Source organism: Amia ocellicauda, chromosome 1, assembly GCF_036373705.1.
Source record: "Amia ocellicauda isolate fAmiCal2 chromosome 1, fAmiCal2.hap1, whole genome shotgun sequence".
Taxonomy (NCBI): Eukaryota; Metazoa; Chordata; class Actinopteri; order Amiiformes; family Amiidae; genus Amia; species Amia ocellicauda.
In genome coordinates this window covers 60,153,338-60,170,393 of record NC_089850.1, presented here as the reverse complement: position 1 = coordinate 60,170,393, position 17,056 = coordinate 60,153,338, and the positions used below count along the sequence as shown (strand labels likewise).

General features: G+C 39.6%; 1 protein-coding gene across 2 annotated transcripts in view; it reads right to left on the bottom strand.

Moving 5' to 3' along the window:
• Nucleotides 1–469: 469 nt before the first annotated feature.
• LOC136755353 (von Willebrand factor A domain-containing protein 5A) overlaps nucleotides 470–17,056 on the bottom strand; it is a 36,349-nt gene continuing 19,762 nt past the window's right edge. For both annotated transcript variants that reach the window (XM_066711871.1, XM_066711880.1), the window contains exons 14-21: nucleotides 15,706–15,932; nucleotides 14,124–14,177; nucleotides 5,834–5,890; nucleotides 3,983–4,015; nucleotides 2,922–2,948; nucleotides 1,975–2,111; nucleotides 1,640–1,766; nucleotides 470–1,048 (exon numbers count right to left, since the gene is read on the bottom strand). In XM_066711871.1, the coding sequence (XP_066567968.1) occupies nucleotides 969–1,048; nucleotides 1,640–1,766; nucleotides 1,975–2,111; nucleotides 2,922–2,948; nucleotides 3,983–4,015; nucleotides 5,834–5,890; nucleotides 14,124–14,177; nucleotides 15,706–15,932 (742 nt within the window). In that variant the 3' untranslated portion in view covers nucleotides 470–968. The remainder of the gene's footprint in view (nucleotides 1,049–1,639; nucleotides 1,767–1,974; nucleotides 2,112–2,921; nucleotides 2,949–3,982; nucleotides 4,016–5,833; nucleotides 5,891–14,123; nucleotides 14,178–15,705; nucleotides 15,933–17,056) is intronic.

Below are 17,056 nucleotides of genomic sequence, written 5' to 3'. Positions count from 1 at the left end.
GATATAGAGAGAGAGAGACTGAGACTGCTGCTGTTTTAATTTCGAAATTAAATCATCCAATATCAATTACAAAAACGTATTTTGTTTTTTTATAAATAACCATTAATACGCTTGCATACTTTTGTGATGAATTTAGAATAGTTTCATACAGTGTATTCCAAATTCAGATGTGTTACCACTGGAATGCATTTTAACACTGGAAGTCTTGAATAAGAAAGTATACTCAAGTTTACCATGGTATCTTATATGCTTAGCCATTGTACTTACTATTTTATATCTGTGCTGCATTTGTGTAAGTATTCACCCCTCAAAGATATTGTTTACTGTGATAATCTGGAACTAAAATTGATTTAATTAGGATTTTGTCACTGATCTACACTGTGGTCGTTTGTGCTGAAACCCAGGTCACCACAGGTATCAAAGGATATTTGGGCAAGATTGTGTATAAAGTGTAAAAACAACATGAGGCTTTTTATTTCTGTATTTATTTTCCCAGTACTTTATTAATTTTATAATTTTAGCAGCTGAAATCCTATATGCAGAAAAGTCATCTTCTACCAGAATAAAAAGCGAACCTACTACCCAGACAGACAGCATACCTTTCAAACAAAAATCCCACACCCTTCTAAAACCTATATTTTGCTTACATGGCTTCAGAAACGCCAATACCAAAACCAATGTGGCAACAGTTGACAGAAAACCAGGTCCATTTTGACTTCTCTATAATGTATAACCAATGACAGAGCACATCCCTTCCCTTTGAGCATTTCTATTCAGCAGTAAGCCTTAGTATAATGTATAATAGTGTACACAGCAGTATGGGACCAGATTTCTCATTCAGTTGCATTGCACACACATCTGTTTAGCTGTGGCTCTGTGTAGATCCTCAGAGCTGAAGCACTGCTGTTGAATGAGGCTGCAGTGTGTTGTTCTTCCCCAGCTGTGATGTCATGTTGGGGGGGATCTTTTCACAGCCCTAGGGTCTGAGGCTCCACCTGGCAGCCCAGCAGAGTGTTCCCAACCTGCATACACTGGGTCACACTGAGCCCTGAAACACACAGCATGCATTGTTACTGCACTGTACTACGGCACTAGTGCACAATCAGTGCAATATAATACAGCAGAGACAACTGCAGTTATTCCACTGTAGTACATTACGGACACACTGCAGTATTACTGCAATACAATAGTGACACACTGCTCTGGCACTATACTGTAATACAGTACAGACTGTGCACTGTCACACTGGCAGTACATTCACACCTCCTATAAAACCGTTTCCTGTACCAGTGGTTCATGTTTTAGTATAAAAATCCTTTACATAGAGTAAGTCTTTTGGGCCTGTTGAGAAGTATTTCAGTGTAACATTATTCTTCCATTCAGTGTCAAAGCTTTTCCATCCATTTTACAGATTTTCTTGCGTCTTCAATCCCCGAGTAAATCATGTTATTTTGCTGTCTGTAGGCCCCCATGGCAGACAGAATAAGGGCAGCGATTGCTAGGGATCCTTTGGCGTCTCATTGGATTGGCTATCAGATTGGTTATCAACCTTTAACAGTCACATTACAGTCTTAATATAGTCAGTGTGGTATATCATGATATTGAAACAGTCCGATTCTCCAGCAGGCTTCTCATTTACCTTTGTGGCCTTTGATCCAGGACACTGCCTTCATGGACAAAAACTGCCATTCATCCTTGGAATCCAGTTTGAATCCATACAGCCACAGCAGGGCCAGCACTGTGGCCCACAGCTCGTTGTTTGGTACCTAAACAGGAGACACACGGGGGGGGGGGGGCATAATCAAGATCAACTTCTCAGGTTGGGCCAGCACTGGCTTAACATCACCAACTATTAATGCATAGCTGCACCCATGAAGCACTGTCACTTTGCTCACTGGTCCAGTAAGACTGGCCTCATGTCTCCTGCACTGGAGAGACTAGATTCTCTTAAATCCATTGTGTGAAGTTGGCTACCTCTCCAGGCATCTTGCTGGCTATTTCCTCTTCTGTTTTCCCCAAAACTGAGGCCAGTTTTTGGTCAAGATCCCAGGATCCATTTGCTCTCTGAAGCGAGATCAGCTGTAACATGGGATCCTCTTCTGGCTCAGCCACTGAAGAGATACACACAACACACTGGTCAGTGCTGGAGAGATACACGCAACACACTGGACAGTGCTGGAGAGTTGGGTTGTGAAGATCTACACAGTTTGACCAAACTGAGTCTGGGGTAGAGCATCCACAGGTATTCACAGCACTTGTGAATTTAGTCTAGATTAAGATATTGATTTTAGCACTAGCTCTAACAGTAGCACTAAGATATAAAATGTCTTAGTGCTACTGTTAGAGCTAGTGCTAAAATCAATTGTGCACTTTGTCATTGTTGACCAGTTGTCCTAGGTAAGGGCATTTGCTAAGAAATAAGAAATTAAGATCTAATAGACTTGAACTATGCATTTAATAGTTTTAAGCTTAAACGAACACAAAACATTGATTAAAATAAAGTAACAAAAACATTAAAATAAAAATTTTAGACATAACATAACATAGCAAGAGACATATTGACAGTACTTTCTATTGACCTTAATTAGTTGAATTTTAGATATCATAATATAAAACTTTAAAACAGAGCTGAGCTGAAGAGGATTTATTCCCCCCCTCTTTATTTAAGTCGGAAATCTTCACAGAACCAAAATGGGATAAATTTGTCATATGTGCTCCTCTCATTTGTACCTTTAGTTTTTTTCTTTTTTTAAATGGTAACTGATAACCAGCTGAATCATTTAGTCAAGGGGTCATGATGTCGAATTGCATTTTGTCCGTGTTTATTGATATGAACAAATCCTGGCATGGACACCTTCAAACTACACTAGTATCAACCTAGTCAATCTGTATTTAAAATAAAGGTTTCCAAATCACAGTACCTTCTTTGGCAGGTGCACTCGGAGCCACTGGAAACAAATAAGAAAAACAATCCTTAGAATTTATATAATGAGCAGTTAAGTGTGTAAGCAATTAACTTGTCAATACTTTTGAAATCATTGCACAATTGCCTATTATGTTCACGCTACTCCTGAAATAATTCCAACCAGTTTTCAGCCGAGCTTCAGTCCAGAACAGACCTGGTGTCTGGAGTCAACACCAAGTCCATAACAGATACATAATAATAGCAAGACAGAACCATCGATTACATTCCTTAATTACCACAGCTACAGATAACTGAACAATATTGATGTGGCCAGAGGGGCAAGTTTTTATTATGAATGGAACCAAATATTGCACTTCACTAGCAGCTGTTACATCCCTTGGTGTGACACCTTTTAAAAGAGAATGCAAAAAATATATACATTTTTAGTCATTAAGCTATGAAAACCAACCGGAAAAGAGTCCAGTGAGTTAAAATGGAATGCACAAGGCCCCAAAATGGACAAACACCACAAGAGGTCCATTGGTGTGACACCATTGTCATGTCTCTCCAGAGGACACAGCTGTCGCACTAGTGATATATGACATTATATATACAAGTGGTAACACTAGTATAAATGGTGCTTTACAAAGTTATTTATACTAATTGATTATATGTTGAACATCTAAAGTGATTGTGGGTTACATTTCATGCAAACTATTAATTTTTCATCTGAATCATCTGAAACAACTTGTGATCTTGTGAATTGCATTTCACTAATGTAATGTAATCATGTAAGCAGGTAGGAGACAATGCCATTAAGAAACAATAGATGGCATCTGGTTCCTTTGACTATAACATTTCTCAGTTTATCATTGTGTTAAACACATTTCAAGTTATTTTGTTGAAATGTTAAATTTAACCGAAGAAACTGATTAGTAAAAAATATATATATATATATATATATATATATATATATATATATATATATATATATATATATGTGTGTGTGTGGTGAATGCTACTGATCTGAGAAAGACAGGAAGAGAGAAAGAGTGAGAATCAATAAAAGTACTTTACTTGCACAAAAGACTTTTGGGATAGGAGGCTCATCTACAAAGAACAAGAAAACATGTAGAGAAAAACAAATGATTAATGTACAGTTTATGAACAGAAGCCTTCACATAGATGATACATAGATCATCATCATACTAAACATTTTACTTTTTTGTTTTATTTTACCATGCATCTGAAAATAGCTGATGCCAGAAAATTTTATTTTGTAAAGGTAACATGGGATTAAAGTTGTATTTAATAGTAAACTACCATTAGTTTTGAGCACTGATACACAGTTAAGCAATTCAGTGCGTCAGGCCTGCCTACTCAAAACTAGCCTTTTCTTATTTGTTTTTGCAAATATACTCAATATAAGATAATGGAGCTGTGGAAACTAGATGACTGAAGCCAGCTTGGCCAACTGCACACTGCTCTGTGGGAAATACCAGCCCAGGGCTGATTGGGAGCGAGATTACGTGGTGAAGTTTGGAGTTTTGAAAGAGAAAAGCAAGAAAGAAGAACGAGAGTGTAAATACTATTTGTAAACGCATATTTAATTATGGCCGAAAGCATACAGTGCAGCTTCAGCCATGCTGTACATTGTGGCAAGAAGACGTGTCGACTCCGGGTTTGTTGCAGAAATTAATGAAAACAATACTAGTTTCAGTATTGGACTTTGCAAAAATATATTTGTCCAACATATTCGTATATTTATTCAAAACCTGGACTTTAATATTTGTGCGATATCTAACACTGATAGTCTTGCATTGTTTAATGTGTCCATGTATTTATACAAAACTAAAACAAAAAACAACATTGTATACTTTTCTTTGCTAAAACTATTTTTGTTACATTGAATCAGGGGTAGGCATGAATCTGGAAGGCACGCTATAAGTAATGGTATGGTACAATGATATAAATAAAGAAATCACAGTATATTTCTTAAAAGATAATTTATCACTTACTTTGTAAAAAAAAATATGGCAACAAGCCTTAAATACCCAGTCACTTTGTCAACTAACATCCTGAGTAAGTTTGTAAATCAAAATTCTCTATTTAAATCAAGCAGATTTAACAAATAAAATGTTCCATTATAATGACTGGCGATTATACAGTTAATAACACTTGAAGCAATGACATTTCGAACTACCTAGAATGGGTATCCTCAGTGTATTCAGGAACACAGAGGAAAACTGGCGCTTCTCTGGCTCTCCTCTCCTGTCCAACAACTATCTGCGGTTCAAGGTTCTCAGTGACATCATAGATGTTGTCATGTGACTCCTTCTTGCTCTCTGATTGGATACTTGTCCAGGGCGATTTCATGAAAATAAGACCCTGCTCTATTGCTTGAAATCGGATGAAATCACAAGAGATCGTATTTCACTATGAAATTTTGATGAAATCAAGGAAATCATGTGCTGCATTTGGATTGCATGCAATCAGAAATTTCAGTGTATCATGGCCTTAAGGTCCAGTTAGAGCCATCTTTGTCTGGACTATATGGCCAAGACTGAAAACAGTGCTGTCTGGAATATAGGGCCCAGACTGGAACAAGTCCTCTATGGGCTACAGGCCCCAGAATGGGGAGAGCGATGTGTTGACTACAGGACAATGATTGAACCCTAGTGAAACCACTTAGTAGCCATTGTTCTCTTGAACTTCATTCTGCATTGCTGTCACTTAAAACAAAAAAATAATTTCTGTATAAGGGAGATGTTAGGCCAGATGCTCATTAATCTATAAAAAAAATAAATCTCTTCTCCTCGGAACTGTCCCCATTAGTTACAGGGAGCACACTCTTTCCTCATGTACTTTCTATATCCCTACTGACTCAAGTGCAGTAGGCCTTAACAATTAACAATAATTGTACTTTACCAGCCCTGGACAGGCAAGTAAGCATCATTGGTATCTGTTGAATTACTCTGAAACCCCCTGAAACAAAACAGAAACAGACAGAAGACATGGTTACAGCAGGTACAGACTGAAACAGATTTGCCGCACCGCAGCATAAACAATCATAATATTAACATGTTGTTTGTGAAGTGCAGATGTTCACAGTTATTATTACTATTATTATTATTATTATTACTTGGCTCTGCGTGCCACAGGTTCACCATCCCCGTTATATACGATATTGTATTTTAGTGCTTGAAAACCCTGTAGGCCTTGGACGAGAACTGTTTTTGCACTATGTGAAAAATGCCTGAATCACAAAATCAAGATTTTTTAAATGTTTACAGTTTGAGAGGGCTGTGTTTTTGATTAATGAAAAGAGCTCAGGTAGCCAACACACATATATATATATATATATATATATATATATATATATATATATATATATATATATATATATATATATATGTGTAGCGTTATGTTGGGTGTATTTGGATAAGCGCATTTGGGCTCTGAGCTGAAGCACTGATCTAAAGAAGGACCTCTCCCCCCCCAAAGTTATCAGATTTCCTTAGCTCATCAGCTTGGAACTGGTTTGCATCAAAGTGACAGTTTTGGGGAGGATGGCACCGAGAATGGGCCGAATGGTTTAGAGTCCTGCTGTGAAATGTCTGGAGAAAGGGGCCTGTAGGTGATAAAAACTCTTTGAAGTGGATGAGAGCCGAAATCCCGACATAGAGCTACGAACCCAGGCCAACCGGCATTTCCAAAAGATGGCATGGATTGACATCAGTCATAAATCAAGCCCTGCTTGAAACGACTCTACTTTCGCGAAACCCCAACTTCCAGGTGCATCGACTGAGTGGAAGTTCTTGGACAAAGCCGAACCGGACTGCCTTTGTTCCAACCACACGGACCTCGTGCCGTGTGCCGTTATCTGAGCCCGAAGACAGAGAGGCCTCTCTGCGACGAAGTTCAGATAAGTTTAACAGTTTGGAGTTCATGATTCATGACATTTGAGAAATCAATTAGAAATGTTAATCTGTAATTCATAACTCTAGAATGTGTAATATCATTTAGTTTTCTTAAATATAAATGTGTGTTGCATTAAACTGTTTTGTTGATAATTTTAGAAATAAAATCTGTCAACGCCGAGAAATATCTTCTCATTCCTGTTTAACCATTTAGTCTGAAATTGACACAAGTTAATAGACACTAGATTATTGGTGGCCCTGCCTATCCTTAATCATTGAATAATAATCAGTTAAGGGAAATTGTGGTAACAAGTAATGATAGGATCTTTCTCGGCACCTAAACGTAAATGAGACATATATATATATATATATATATATATATATATATATAACGAGAAGTTACCTGACATAAATACTAACCTGCGTAGTTATTTAATGTCTGACTAATAATACTAACGAGAGACTCACCTTCGTCTTACTAACCGGTATTGTAGTCAATGTGTTTTAACCAATAACCTTTTTTGTTTAACGATTTGTGTTATCATATGCGATCCCATGGTCTTTGATTTGGTCACGGAAGTGATTTGTCTTTGATTTGTTGATCTAGAGTTGAATTTTAATTAGTTTTTCCCTTTTGTATAATTAGTGTAGTGCTACATTTAGTCTTTGTTTTGAATAAATTTGACAATTTATATCTTTGGAATTGGTGTCTGCGTCCAATTATTACAGAAATTGAGTTCTACAAGATTCCAGGATTCGTGATAAGGTGATACTATAAATTCACTTCTTTAATTGAAATTTATAAGTGTACCTTACGCTACATAATTGGTGCCCCGTGTGAGGAATCTTAGACTGAAAATAACTAATTTCTGTAATAGTTATTGGATAGCTTTGTCCAGAAATCCACATTCCAAAGTTTTGAAACAAGAAAACTTTTGTAGGCGCGATACACTGTTTGTACTCTAGAGGGCGCTCTAGACTTGCACACGTGGTATTCTGTATGGTCTCCAAAGTCACAAAAGGTTTTTGTCTGGTTTAGATTTACTTGTGGTAAATTGTTGATATTCTAAGTTTTGGCATTAGAGTCATTAAGTGATTAATCTCTTACTGTTTGGTTGGGTTGTTACTGAATAACCAAAAACAATGACGACCCAAATGTCCCCATGTGAAGCATTGATTGTGAAAGTATCAGGGATTGAGATCCCCGAATACATTGAAAGCCTAGGCGGTTTGGACTTTGTTGAAGTAGAGTCGCGTCGAACTCAGTTGTTGAACGACACTACGACTAAACTCGATAAAGAGGAGTCGACAGATGTGGTGAAGGTTGTGTCTAGCTTAGCGTTTGCGAGCTCAAGGCTAGTGTATTTGAGCATAAGTAAATTTGAAAAATTGAAAAAGCTAGGAGAAAAGTATGCGAAAGTGAAAAGACGAAAGAGCCGAACTGCATGGAATGGCTTTAGAACTCGAAGGAAGACTAGAGGCTTGTGGAAATCAAGTAATTATGTTGGATGCTGAAAGAGAGGATTCAATTGAACAAAGGGAGCAGTTAAGAAATGAATTAAGAGAATGTCAAGAAGAATTGGAAACAATTCTGAGTCAAGTAAAAGATCTGCAAAATGACAGATAAAGCAGTGGAAAATTAGAGGATAGCTGTCAAGGACCGTGATGTTTTGGAAGCGCGTCTTCACAAAACCGTCATGGAGAAAGATAAGGGTACTGTAAAAATGGAGATACTCGAAGGCGAGGTCAGACATTTTAAAAGGGACAGTGAAGAAACAAAGAGAGTAAATCAGGAGCTTAGGGGAGAAATCAGATCACGTGACGTTGAAAATGAGTGTCTCAAGCAACAAATAGAGGGTCTAAAAACTGCATCTCGGCGGGCTGCAAAGCCGACCCCAGACAGTAAAAGGGAACAGGCCAGGATACAGTCGCACACCGTCTCCATATCTAAGCCCTGGGTTGCCTCGCCGTGATCTGTCCCCTGCCCGTAGTCAGTCCCCACCCAGGGCAAGAAGCCCGTCGCACCGGCGAAATTCCTCTCCTGAGAATCCGGACCGAAAGGTTGACATGAGACAGCTGAGAGAGCTGGCTAAAGATTGTGAGGTTTTTAACCCAGCAGACAAGGAAGGAAATGTCGAAGCGTATATTAAGGACATTAAGTATGCTTTGCGTTTCTATCCTGATGCTACGGAGAAGGAAAAGGTTCTCCTAATCCGCAAAACCACCTCTCGCCAAGTCCATTCTTGGATGGAAAGGCAAGGGTCCATGGTCTGCGATAGTTTTCCGTGATTGTGCAGAGCATTAATTAGGGACTATTCCAGGTTCATTGACCCGGTGGCAGCAGTGACTGCCGCACACCACATCAAACAGGGTAAATACGAGTCCCCCTGCAATTATTATGAGAAACTTAGGAAAACCTATTTTGCGGGTCAAGATCGACCCGGGGCCGAGGAAGAGGTGAGCTTTAAGGGTTTGTTTGTTGCTAATTTGTTTCCAGTGATTAAGGAGATGATCATATTACATGCGGACGCGAAGTATATGAGCATGACCGAAATTCGTAAATTGGCGCAAACAGCTTGGGAAAGCAAATATAACAGCGCTTCTGATCGCAAAGACACAAGCACCCGAGTATTGGCAATGCACTCTGAGTGTCCTATTTCTCCACTGGAGTTAGAGGGGACAGAGATTCCCAGGAGGAACGAACCTCCCAAGGACGGAACCCGAGACACCCAGGCTTACAATAAAAAAAAGAAAGAAAATCCTAAGTGGAGTAAGAGTGAACCGAAATACAAAAAAAAGTATGAAGGTAAGAAATCTGCTCCTAGCCCAGAGAGGTTAACTCAATCTCTGAGCGACAATCTCTGCGACAACGCTTAGCTCTGCTCCCCTCTCCCTCTCTTCCCAAACTGGAAGTTAGTAACCAGGGTGAAGGGCCGGACCGGCAATCGGAGGCGTGACCAGGCCTGGAACCACCCCCTGCCCCCGCCTCCATGTTTCTGATTGGATGGGAGGAACAGCAAGGGGGTCTCCCTGACACATCAGCCCAATGGGACCTCCCAGGGGGGGAAGCTGCCAGCAGGCAAGCCGAACCTTTGATGATGTTACTAGGTAACCTGACACAGAGAGGCAGAGCCAAGCGAGTTTACATAGAAGTGACCATTGAGAATGTGTGGAAGTGTGAAGCCTTGTTGGACACTGGGGCTGAAATTTGTTTAATATCTGCCACCACATTTGGTGACCTGAAACAAATTATGGAGACCTCAGACCGACGACTGAAAGTGGAAGCGTGTAGTCTGAACATTACAAGTTACACGCAGACTAAGGCACAGCTCACTCGGAAGGCGTGGTTAGAGTTTACTTTTGGGAAGATGAAGTTGGTTCACCCAGTTTATATTTCCCATTTTGAAACAGAGAAGTTGATCATTGGTCAGGATCTGCTGAACAGGTTAGCTCCGCTTATCGATTGTAAGTGGAACAAGTTGTGGGCTCAAGTGCAATCACCAAAGCAGGCCGAGTTGAGTAACAGTCAGGTGGAGAGCAATTTAGTTATGCATGATTTGCCGCAACCCAGCTGGCGGAGACCTGTTCTGGGCACGTGCCTGAACAGACAGGTAAAAACCATACACACCCACAACACGTCCCTGAAAACAATTGGCCTCCCACACACATACTTAAAGACCGGGAAACATTTCTGTGTGCCCTGGAGCCCCATGACAACCTGACAGACCGTCCTCGAATTGTCGGAGGAGCTCAAGTAGAGGGAATGTGGGTGGAAGACGTAATCCTGGCTGTTGACTGGGAAAAGTCTGCCATTAGTGAGAAATTGTATGAGTTGTTAACCAGCAGAATCTCCCAGATCCCAGTGGTCACAAAGACTCAGAGATTCTCCAGCTGCAATGGTGCCCCCCCCACAAAAAGGAATAGGTATCTGCGCGGTCTCCCTTACCATAGGCAAGCGACAAGCAGTTCACTGCATGCACATAATTCCCCAATTGTCTCACTCGGTCTACCTAGGGGCAGACCTATTGGTGAGATTTGGCGTTCAGTTGGACATCATAAACAGCGTTCTATGGACACAGGTGTCTCCAGGTACTAACATCATTGAGTTCGACCCAGACCGCATGTGTTCCGGTCAGACCATTCCACAGATTTGTGTAGTGGTGAATGAGTTTGAGTCTATAGTGCCTGCTTTGATAGCCGGCGCCGCAATAAGGCTTAACATTAAGAAAGGACAGAAAATGTGTGGAAAGCAAGCTTTCTTCCGACCGTCAAGATGGTTTGAAGAGCTCAGCTTGACAACCTGTGGCAACCCCCTGCTAGAGTTAAACCACAGGTCCACTTACTTGCTGGTGCAGAACTTGACGAGGGGGAATGTCCGAATCCCAAAACACACTGAGTTGGGACTTCTTGTAGACAGCACATTTCATGACTTTGAACTGAATATCCCAGTAATTGGTCAACTCCCCAGAGCGTTGGTGGAAAAAGGGGGTAGTGTGCAGAGGTGTTACACCCAACCGGGGGGCATGATCAGCATTACACCCACCGAAGCTTTCCTTAATGAAGATGTGTGTAGAGTAGATTTGAGTAGTGAAAGCGAAATGGTCTTACATGTGGTGACCTCGGAGGCACAGTTCCACCTTCCCAGTGACACCGACAAAAGCCCATCCCCTCCCAATCCTCTCCCCAAATTTGAGGAGCAAGTGCAGCAACAACTGGCTAGAGCGGACACTTTAGAGATCTGACAGACTATAAGGAACAGCGGACGGTCTCTCTCTCTCTCTCTCACCTGAACCAGTAACTCGCTGCCACAGCTCAACCTGTAGCTCTGTTGCCAGAACCGGAACCAGAAACCAACCAAGTCTTTGCCGGCAACAGAAGAGTTAAACTGGGAGAAGGAGATTGAGCCGTATGAAGAATTCTTTTAAAGGACTTTATTAAATAAAGAACTTTACAGACTGCGCTGCCCGCCTGTGCCCACCTGATCAGTGGAGTTTTACAGCTGGACAATTGACTAAGTCAACTGTATACGAAACTGTCAGTCATTTAAATAGCTATTTGAGTCTTAAGAAACTTGACCCTTGGAACGAACAGGGCCCTGCTTTCCTCAAAGACTTTGTCTTCAAATAACCGGACTGCCTTTGTTCCAAACCACACGGACCTCGTGCCGTGTGCTGTTATCTGAGCCCGAAGACAGAGAGGCCTCTCTGAGACGAAGTTCAGATAAGTTTAACAGTTTGGAGTTCATGATTCATGACATTTGAGAAATCAATTAGAAATGTTAATCTGTGATTCATAACTCTAGAATGTGTAATATCATTTAGTTTTCTTAAATATAAATGTGTGTTGCATTAAACTGTTTTGTTGATAATTTTAGAAATAAAATCTGTCAACGCCGAGAAATATCTTCTCATTCCTGTTTAACCATTTAGTCTGAAATTGACACAAGTTAATAGACATTAGATTATTGGTGGCCCTGCCTATCCTTAATCATTGAATAATAATCAGTTAAGGGAAATTGTGGTAACAAGTAATGATAGGATCTTTCTCGGCACCTAAACGTAAATGAGACTGATATATATATATATATAACGAGAAGTTACCTGACATAAATACTAATAACTAATGCGTAGTTATTTAATGTCTGACTAATAATACTAACGAGAGACTCACCTTCGTCTTACTAACCGGTATTGTAGTCAATGTGTTTTAACCAATAACCTTTTTTGTTTAACGATTTGTGTTATCATATGCGATCCCATGGTCTTTGATTTGGTCACGGAAGTGATTTGTCTTTGATTTGTTGATCTAGAGTTGAATTTTAATTAGTTTTTCCCTTTTGTATAATTAGTATAGTGCTACATTTAGTCTTTGTTTTGAATAAATTTGACAATTTATATCTTTGGAATTGGTGTCTGCGTCCAATTATTACAGAAATTGAGTTCTACAAGATTCCAGGATTCGTGATAAGGTGATACTATAAATTCACTTCTTTAATTGAAATTTATAAGTGTACCTTACGCTACATTATATATATATATATATATATATATATATATATATATACATACATACATACATACATACATACATACATACATACACACACACTCACCTAAAGGATTATTAGGAACACCATACTAATACTGTGTTTGACCCCCTTTTGCCTTCAGAACTGCCTTAATTCTACGTAATTCTATGTGTGTATATGTAATATGTATATGTTTTACCGATTTAACACAGAATTCTGTGAGTGGTTTAATCTGGCGCATTTTAGTCAATAGGCACATTCATGTTTAAAGCATTACTATTACATAGATTTATAATCTATTGCAGTGTTATTTTCTCATAGGAATTGAATTATGGGCTCAAATAAGCACCATAAGTAACGAATTCAAAATAAAATATATTGAAAATGAGAAAAATAAAGCTGAGAAAAATGGATGTTGAGATCAAAAATAAAACAATCGAAAGCAAAATGAATAGAATTATAAACAAAAATAATGATATCAAATGCGAAACAAAAAAACTTGCAAGTCTGCAAAATAACCATATTGCTTCTGGTAGTTGTTATTCATCTTACATTCATATCATGTGTGTTTATCTTTTCAATTAATAGGAAAAATGTCATGTTTCAGAAGTGTCCTGGGGATTATCAAGCAATATTGACTCCAAAATGCAAAAACAACAAAATTCACAGTTAAAGGGACACCATCTGAAGTAATATACAAATTCAAACATCACTCCATTTTAGCAATATTTTTGACATATTAAGGACAAAAGCATTGTTAACTTTGAGTTCAAATTAAAGCTGAGGGGATATCAGTCTACACATTGCTAGAAAATTTTTTAAAGTGCATTTGTTTTGTTGTACAAAATCACTAGTAACTTTGTTGCTTGCAACATTATCAAATGAGTTTAGATTCTGTAGAAGCAAATTTACAATATATTTTTATTTAACCAAACAAAGTTATGAGAAAAGTAATGTGGCAAAGCAGGTAGTCACAATAAAATGTGTGACAGAATATTTGTTTCTGAAACCGGTGTGGGACACTGAGAGACTCTCCTTAACAATTATTTTAATCAGTATTTGTATTTGTACTTATAAGTGGCAGGGGCTAGTCAATAAGTATTAAAAGGTCTCATAGTCAAAGCTACTTCTTTGCTCAGTTAAATTCATTAATCTATAAAGAATAAATATCTTCACCTCAGAACTGTCCCTATTACAAAGAGCACACTCTTTCTATATGTAATGTCTATATCCATACAGGTGCAGCACGTTAAAAATAATAGTACTTTACCAGCACTGCACAGGGGGGCACACATTGCCATCTGTGGCATTGCTCTGAAACCCACTGAAACAAAACAAACAGACAGAAGACATGGTTACAGCAGGTACGGACTGATCATCAAGAATCAGAACACAAACCACAGGGCAGCGCGGTGTCTGGGTGACCCCAGGTCTTCACAGGAAATCAAAGGGGTAATCAGCAAATGTATAGGAACAGATCCACATTGACTGTGGTCATTTAATTTTCTTTTAAAAAGGAAAAGCAATTGTTTGATCCGAGTATACTGGAATGAAAATAGATTGAAGTAGAATCAGATTTTCCCATTGAAACAATGTTGTAATACAGGGTTTGATTCCTGACCAAGGGCCTGATGCCCAACTTTTTATAGAAATTACCATGAACACCATATTAATAAGCTACATATATGTACCTTCTTATATGATATAGCTACAATGCATATGTCTGTAAATGCACACATAGCATTTACTAAGAATATCTGTCTGTGATTTTGTGGGCTGTACCTTGTACCTATCCCCCCAACCCCGTGCAGTAGACAACTTAAGCTTAGCTGGTATATGTTACAGGGGCCTGGTAAATTCATATAATTAATTTATGAATGTAGAATTGAATTTTATTTTATTAAAATATTTTTTTCATACTACCTTATTATTATATATTTTTAAAGAGATGTTTGCCAGCAGAAAGTACATACAATTATTTATTAAAGAAACAATTACAGGAAAAAAAGACTCCCTGTGGATTCATCACCGTCAATAATGTCAACCACAACTTTCAGAAAACTGATGGTTGAAAATTACAACACTTAAAGGAATCTTAATCCGATTAATACGAAGCAGGTCCACATCCACTCACTGCCCGGATCCAGGATCGTATCCTTTTATTAAAAGCTTAAGTATGAACAGCCACTGGAAGCAGTCAGGGGAACGTATGTGTGTTTTTGTGCCACCCCGATTTACCTTTGTGCCGTAAGAGCAAGGATCCAAAGCTGCAAGTATGAAAATAGCTGTAAATGGCAGAGCACCGTCAGTGCATTTTGCCATAAGTTGAAATGCTTTAAATCGAAGACTTCCTGTACTCAAAAACAGTTTTTCATTGAAGAGCTACATTATTTATCCACATTTTTCCCCAATTTCCCCAAAACTGCTGTGGTGCTTCAGGAGGTATGAGACGAAGCACACACGCTCTCTGACACAGCGATCCACTGTATTTCACACCGCGAGCCCAAAACGCCCACAGCAGATGCAGCAGTTAATTTCCCAAACATGAGCAGCAACAAGAGTCCCTTGTGAGTGGAGAAATCAGGTTTCCCCAGCCAGCTTGGAAGCCAGTTTCTCCAGCCCACGGGTCACACCATGTGCTGAGGTGGAGAGACTTTACTGAATGCTCAGTAACTCGGAGAAAACACTTGATACCACCTACAGAATCAGAGGACTCTATTCTGATTCCATCTTCTAACAAAGGACTGAATCTCCAAATAAACCAAATGTTTGATAAGAAAGTCCAGAGCAACATGCTTGTTTTGACTCAATCTCAAGAACAAAGCATACAGACAGACCGCAGTGAGACTCACTTCTAGCTCTAGGTATATTCCTGCGCTGTAGAGGTCCCTGCACGGGCTCCTTGCTGTCTTTGTTGACACCGATGAAGGCAGTGTGAGAACAGCTCACTCCAGACTGAGTGCTCAGCTCAATCACTTTCTTCTTCAGTGCCTTCTTCTCTTCTTCCCCCTCTTTTGCCCTCTCTTCCCCCTCCAGGGAGCGGATCAGAGTGCGCGCCCCCAGTCTGTGGATCGTCAGTCTGAGCCAAAACAGAAACGCATGAACTGTTAGCGAGTTGTCAGGGTGTAAATACTTCTATCAGGAATTGGTTGTATTAAGTCAAGTCGAGTTGCACTACTGTTGGACACTTGAAAGCAGTTAGCTTCATATTTTAAAAATTATCAATGTATGTAGATTATATTATTGAAAAAAAAATCTACATACTTAAATGTTTCAAAATCTTTATATATTAATGATTGAGGGTTGGATTATACAACTGAATTGGGGCTCTCCAAAACCAGGGTTGGAGACCGCGGTTTAAAAGCACAAACAATTAATGAATTGGGGTGACTGCTGTAACTCCTGAGATTAATGCAGGACTGTAGGTACTTGCTTCATTTCCCACTGCAAGTCCCATAACACAAGGAGCAGAGCTGTAGCGTTGTAGGGAGGACTGATGCAGCTCTCACTGACAACACTGCAGAGCTCCTATCTGCCTGGTAAGACACAGAGGGGAGCCCTCTGGAGCCCTTTTAGTACCTCTTCTTCATTTATCCTGATATCTTTTAGGGTTTGACTGGACTGATTGTTAACCTGTGGCATGTTATGTGTTATGAGGCACCTCATCCCCCACTGTGGAAGCCTGACGAGGCACAACCCACCCCAGAGGCACCCCACCACCGAGGGTTAACAGTGCATTCACACCCCAAAGTCTGACAAGCCATCACCACCCAACGGCTGTTGAGGTCCAACCCCCCCACCCCTGAGGGACAGCGAGAGGCCCCCACCAGAGGGAAGACCACAGCCAGCAGCACCGACTAAGAACTCTCTGATCTTGCTGCTGTAACAACTATACCACCTAGAGGGGAGGCAAGCATTAGGCCTGGGCCTTAAGCTGTATACCGCCGAGATTTTTCTTCTCCAAATGCCATCCATAGGAGTTTTTGTTTCTCTCCTCTGTGCCTAATGGTTTATTTATTAAATGTCGGTTTACTTTATTTTAGATCATTAAAACAGTTAAAGGTCTATTTTGATTTATTTGATTGTATTACTTATGTATTCTTTAATTTTGCTGTACTTTTGCTGTATGTTTACCACTCTGTCAAGCACTCTGCATCTACCCTTTGAAGGGTGCTATACAAAATTTTTTTTGATTGATTAACA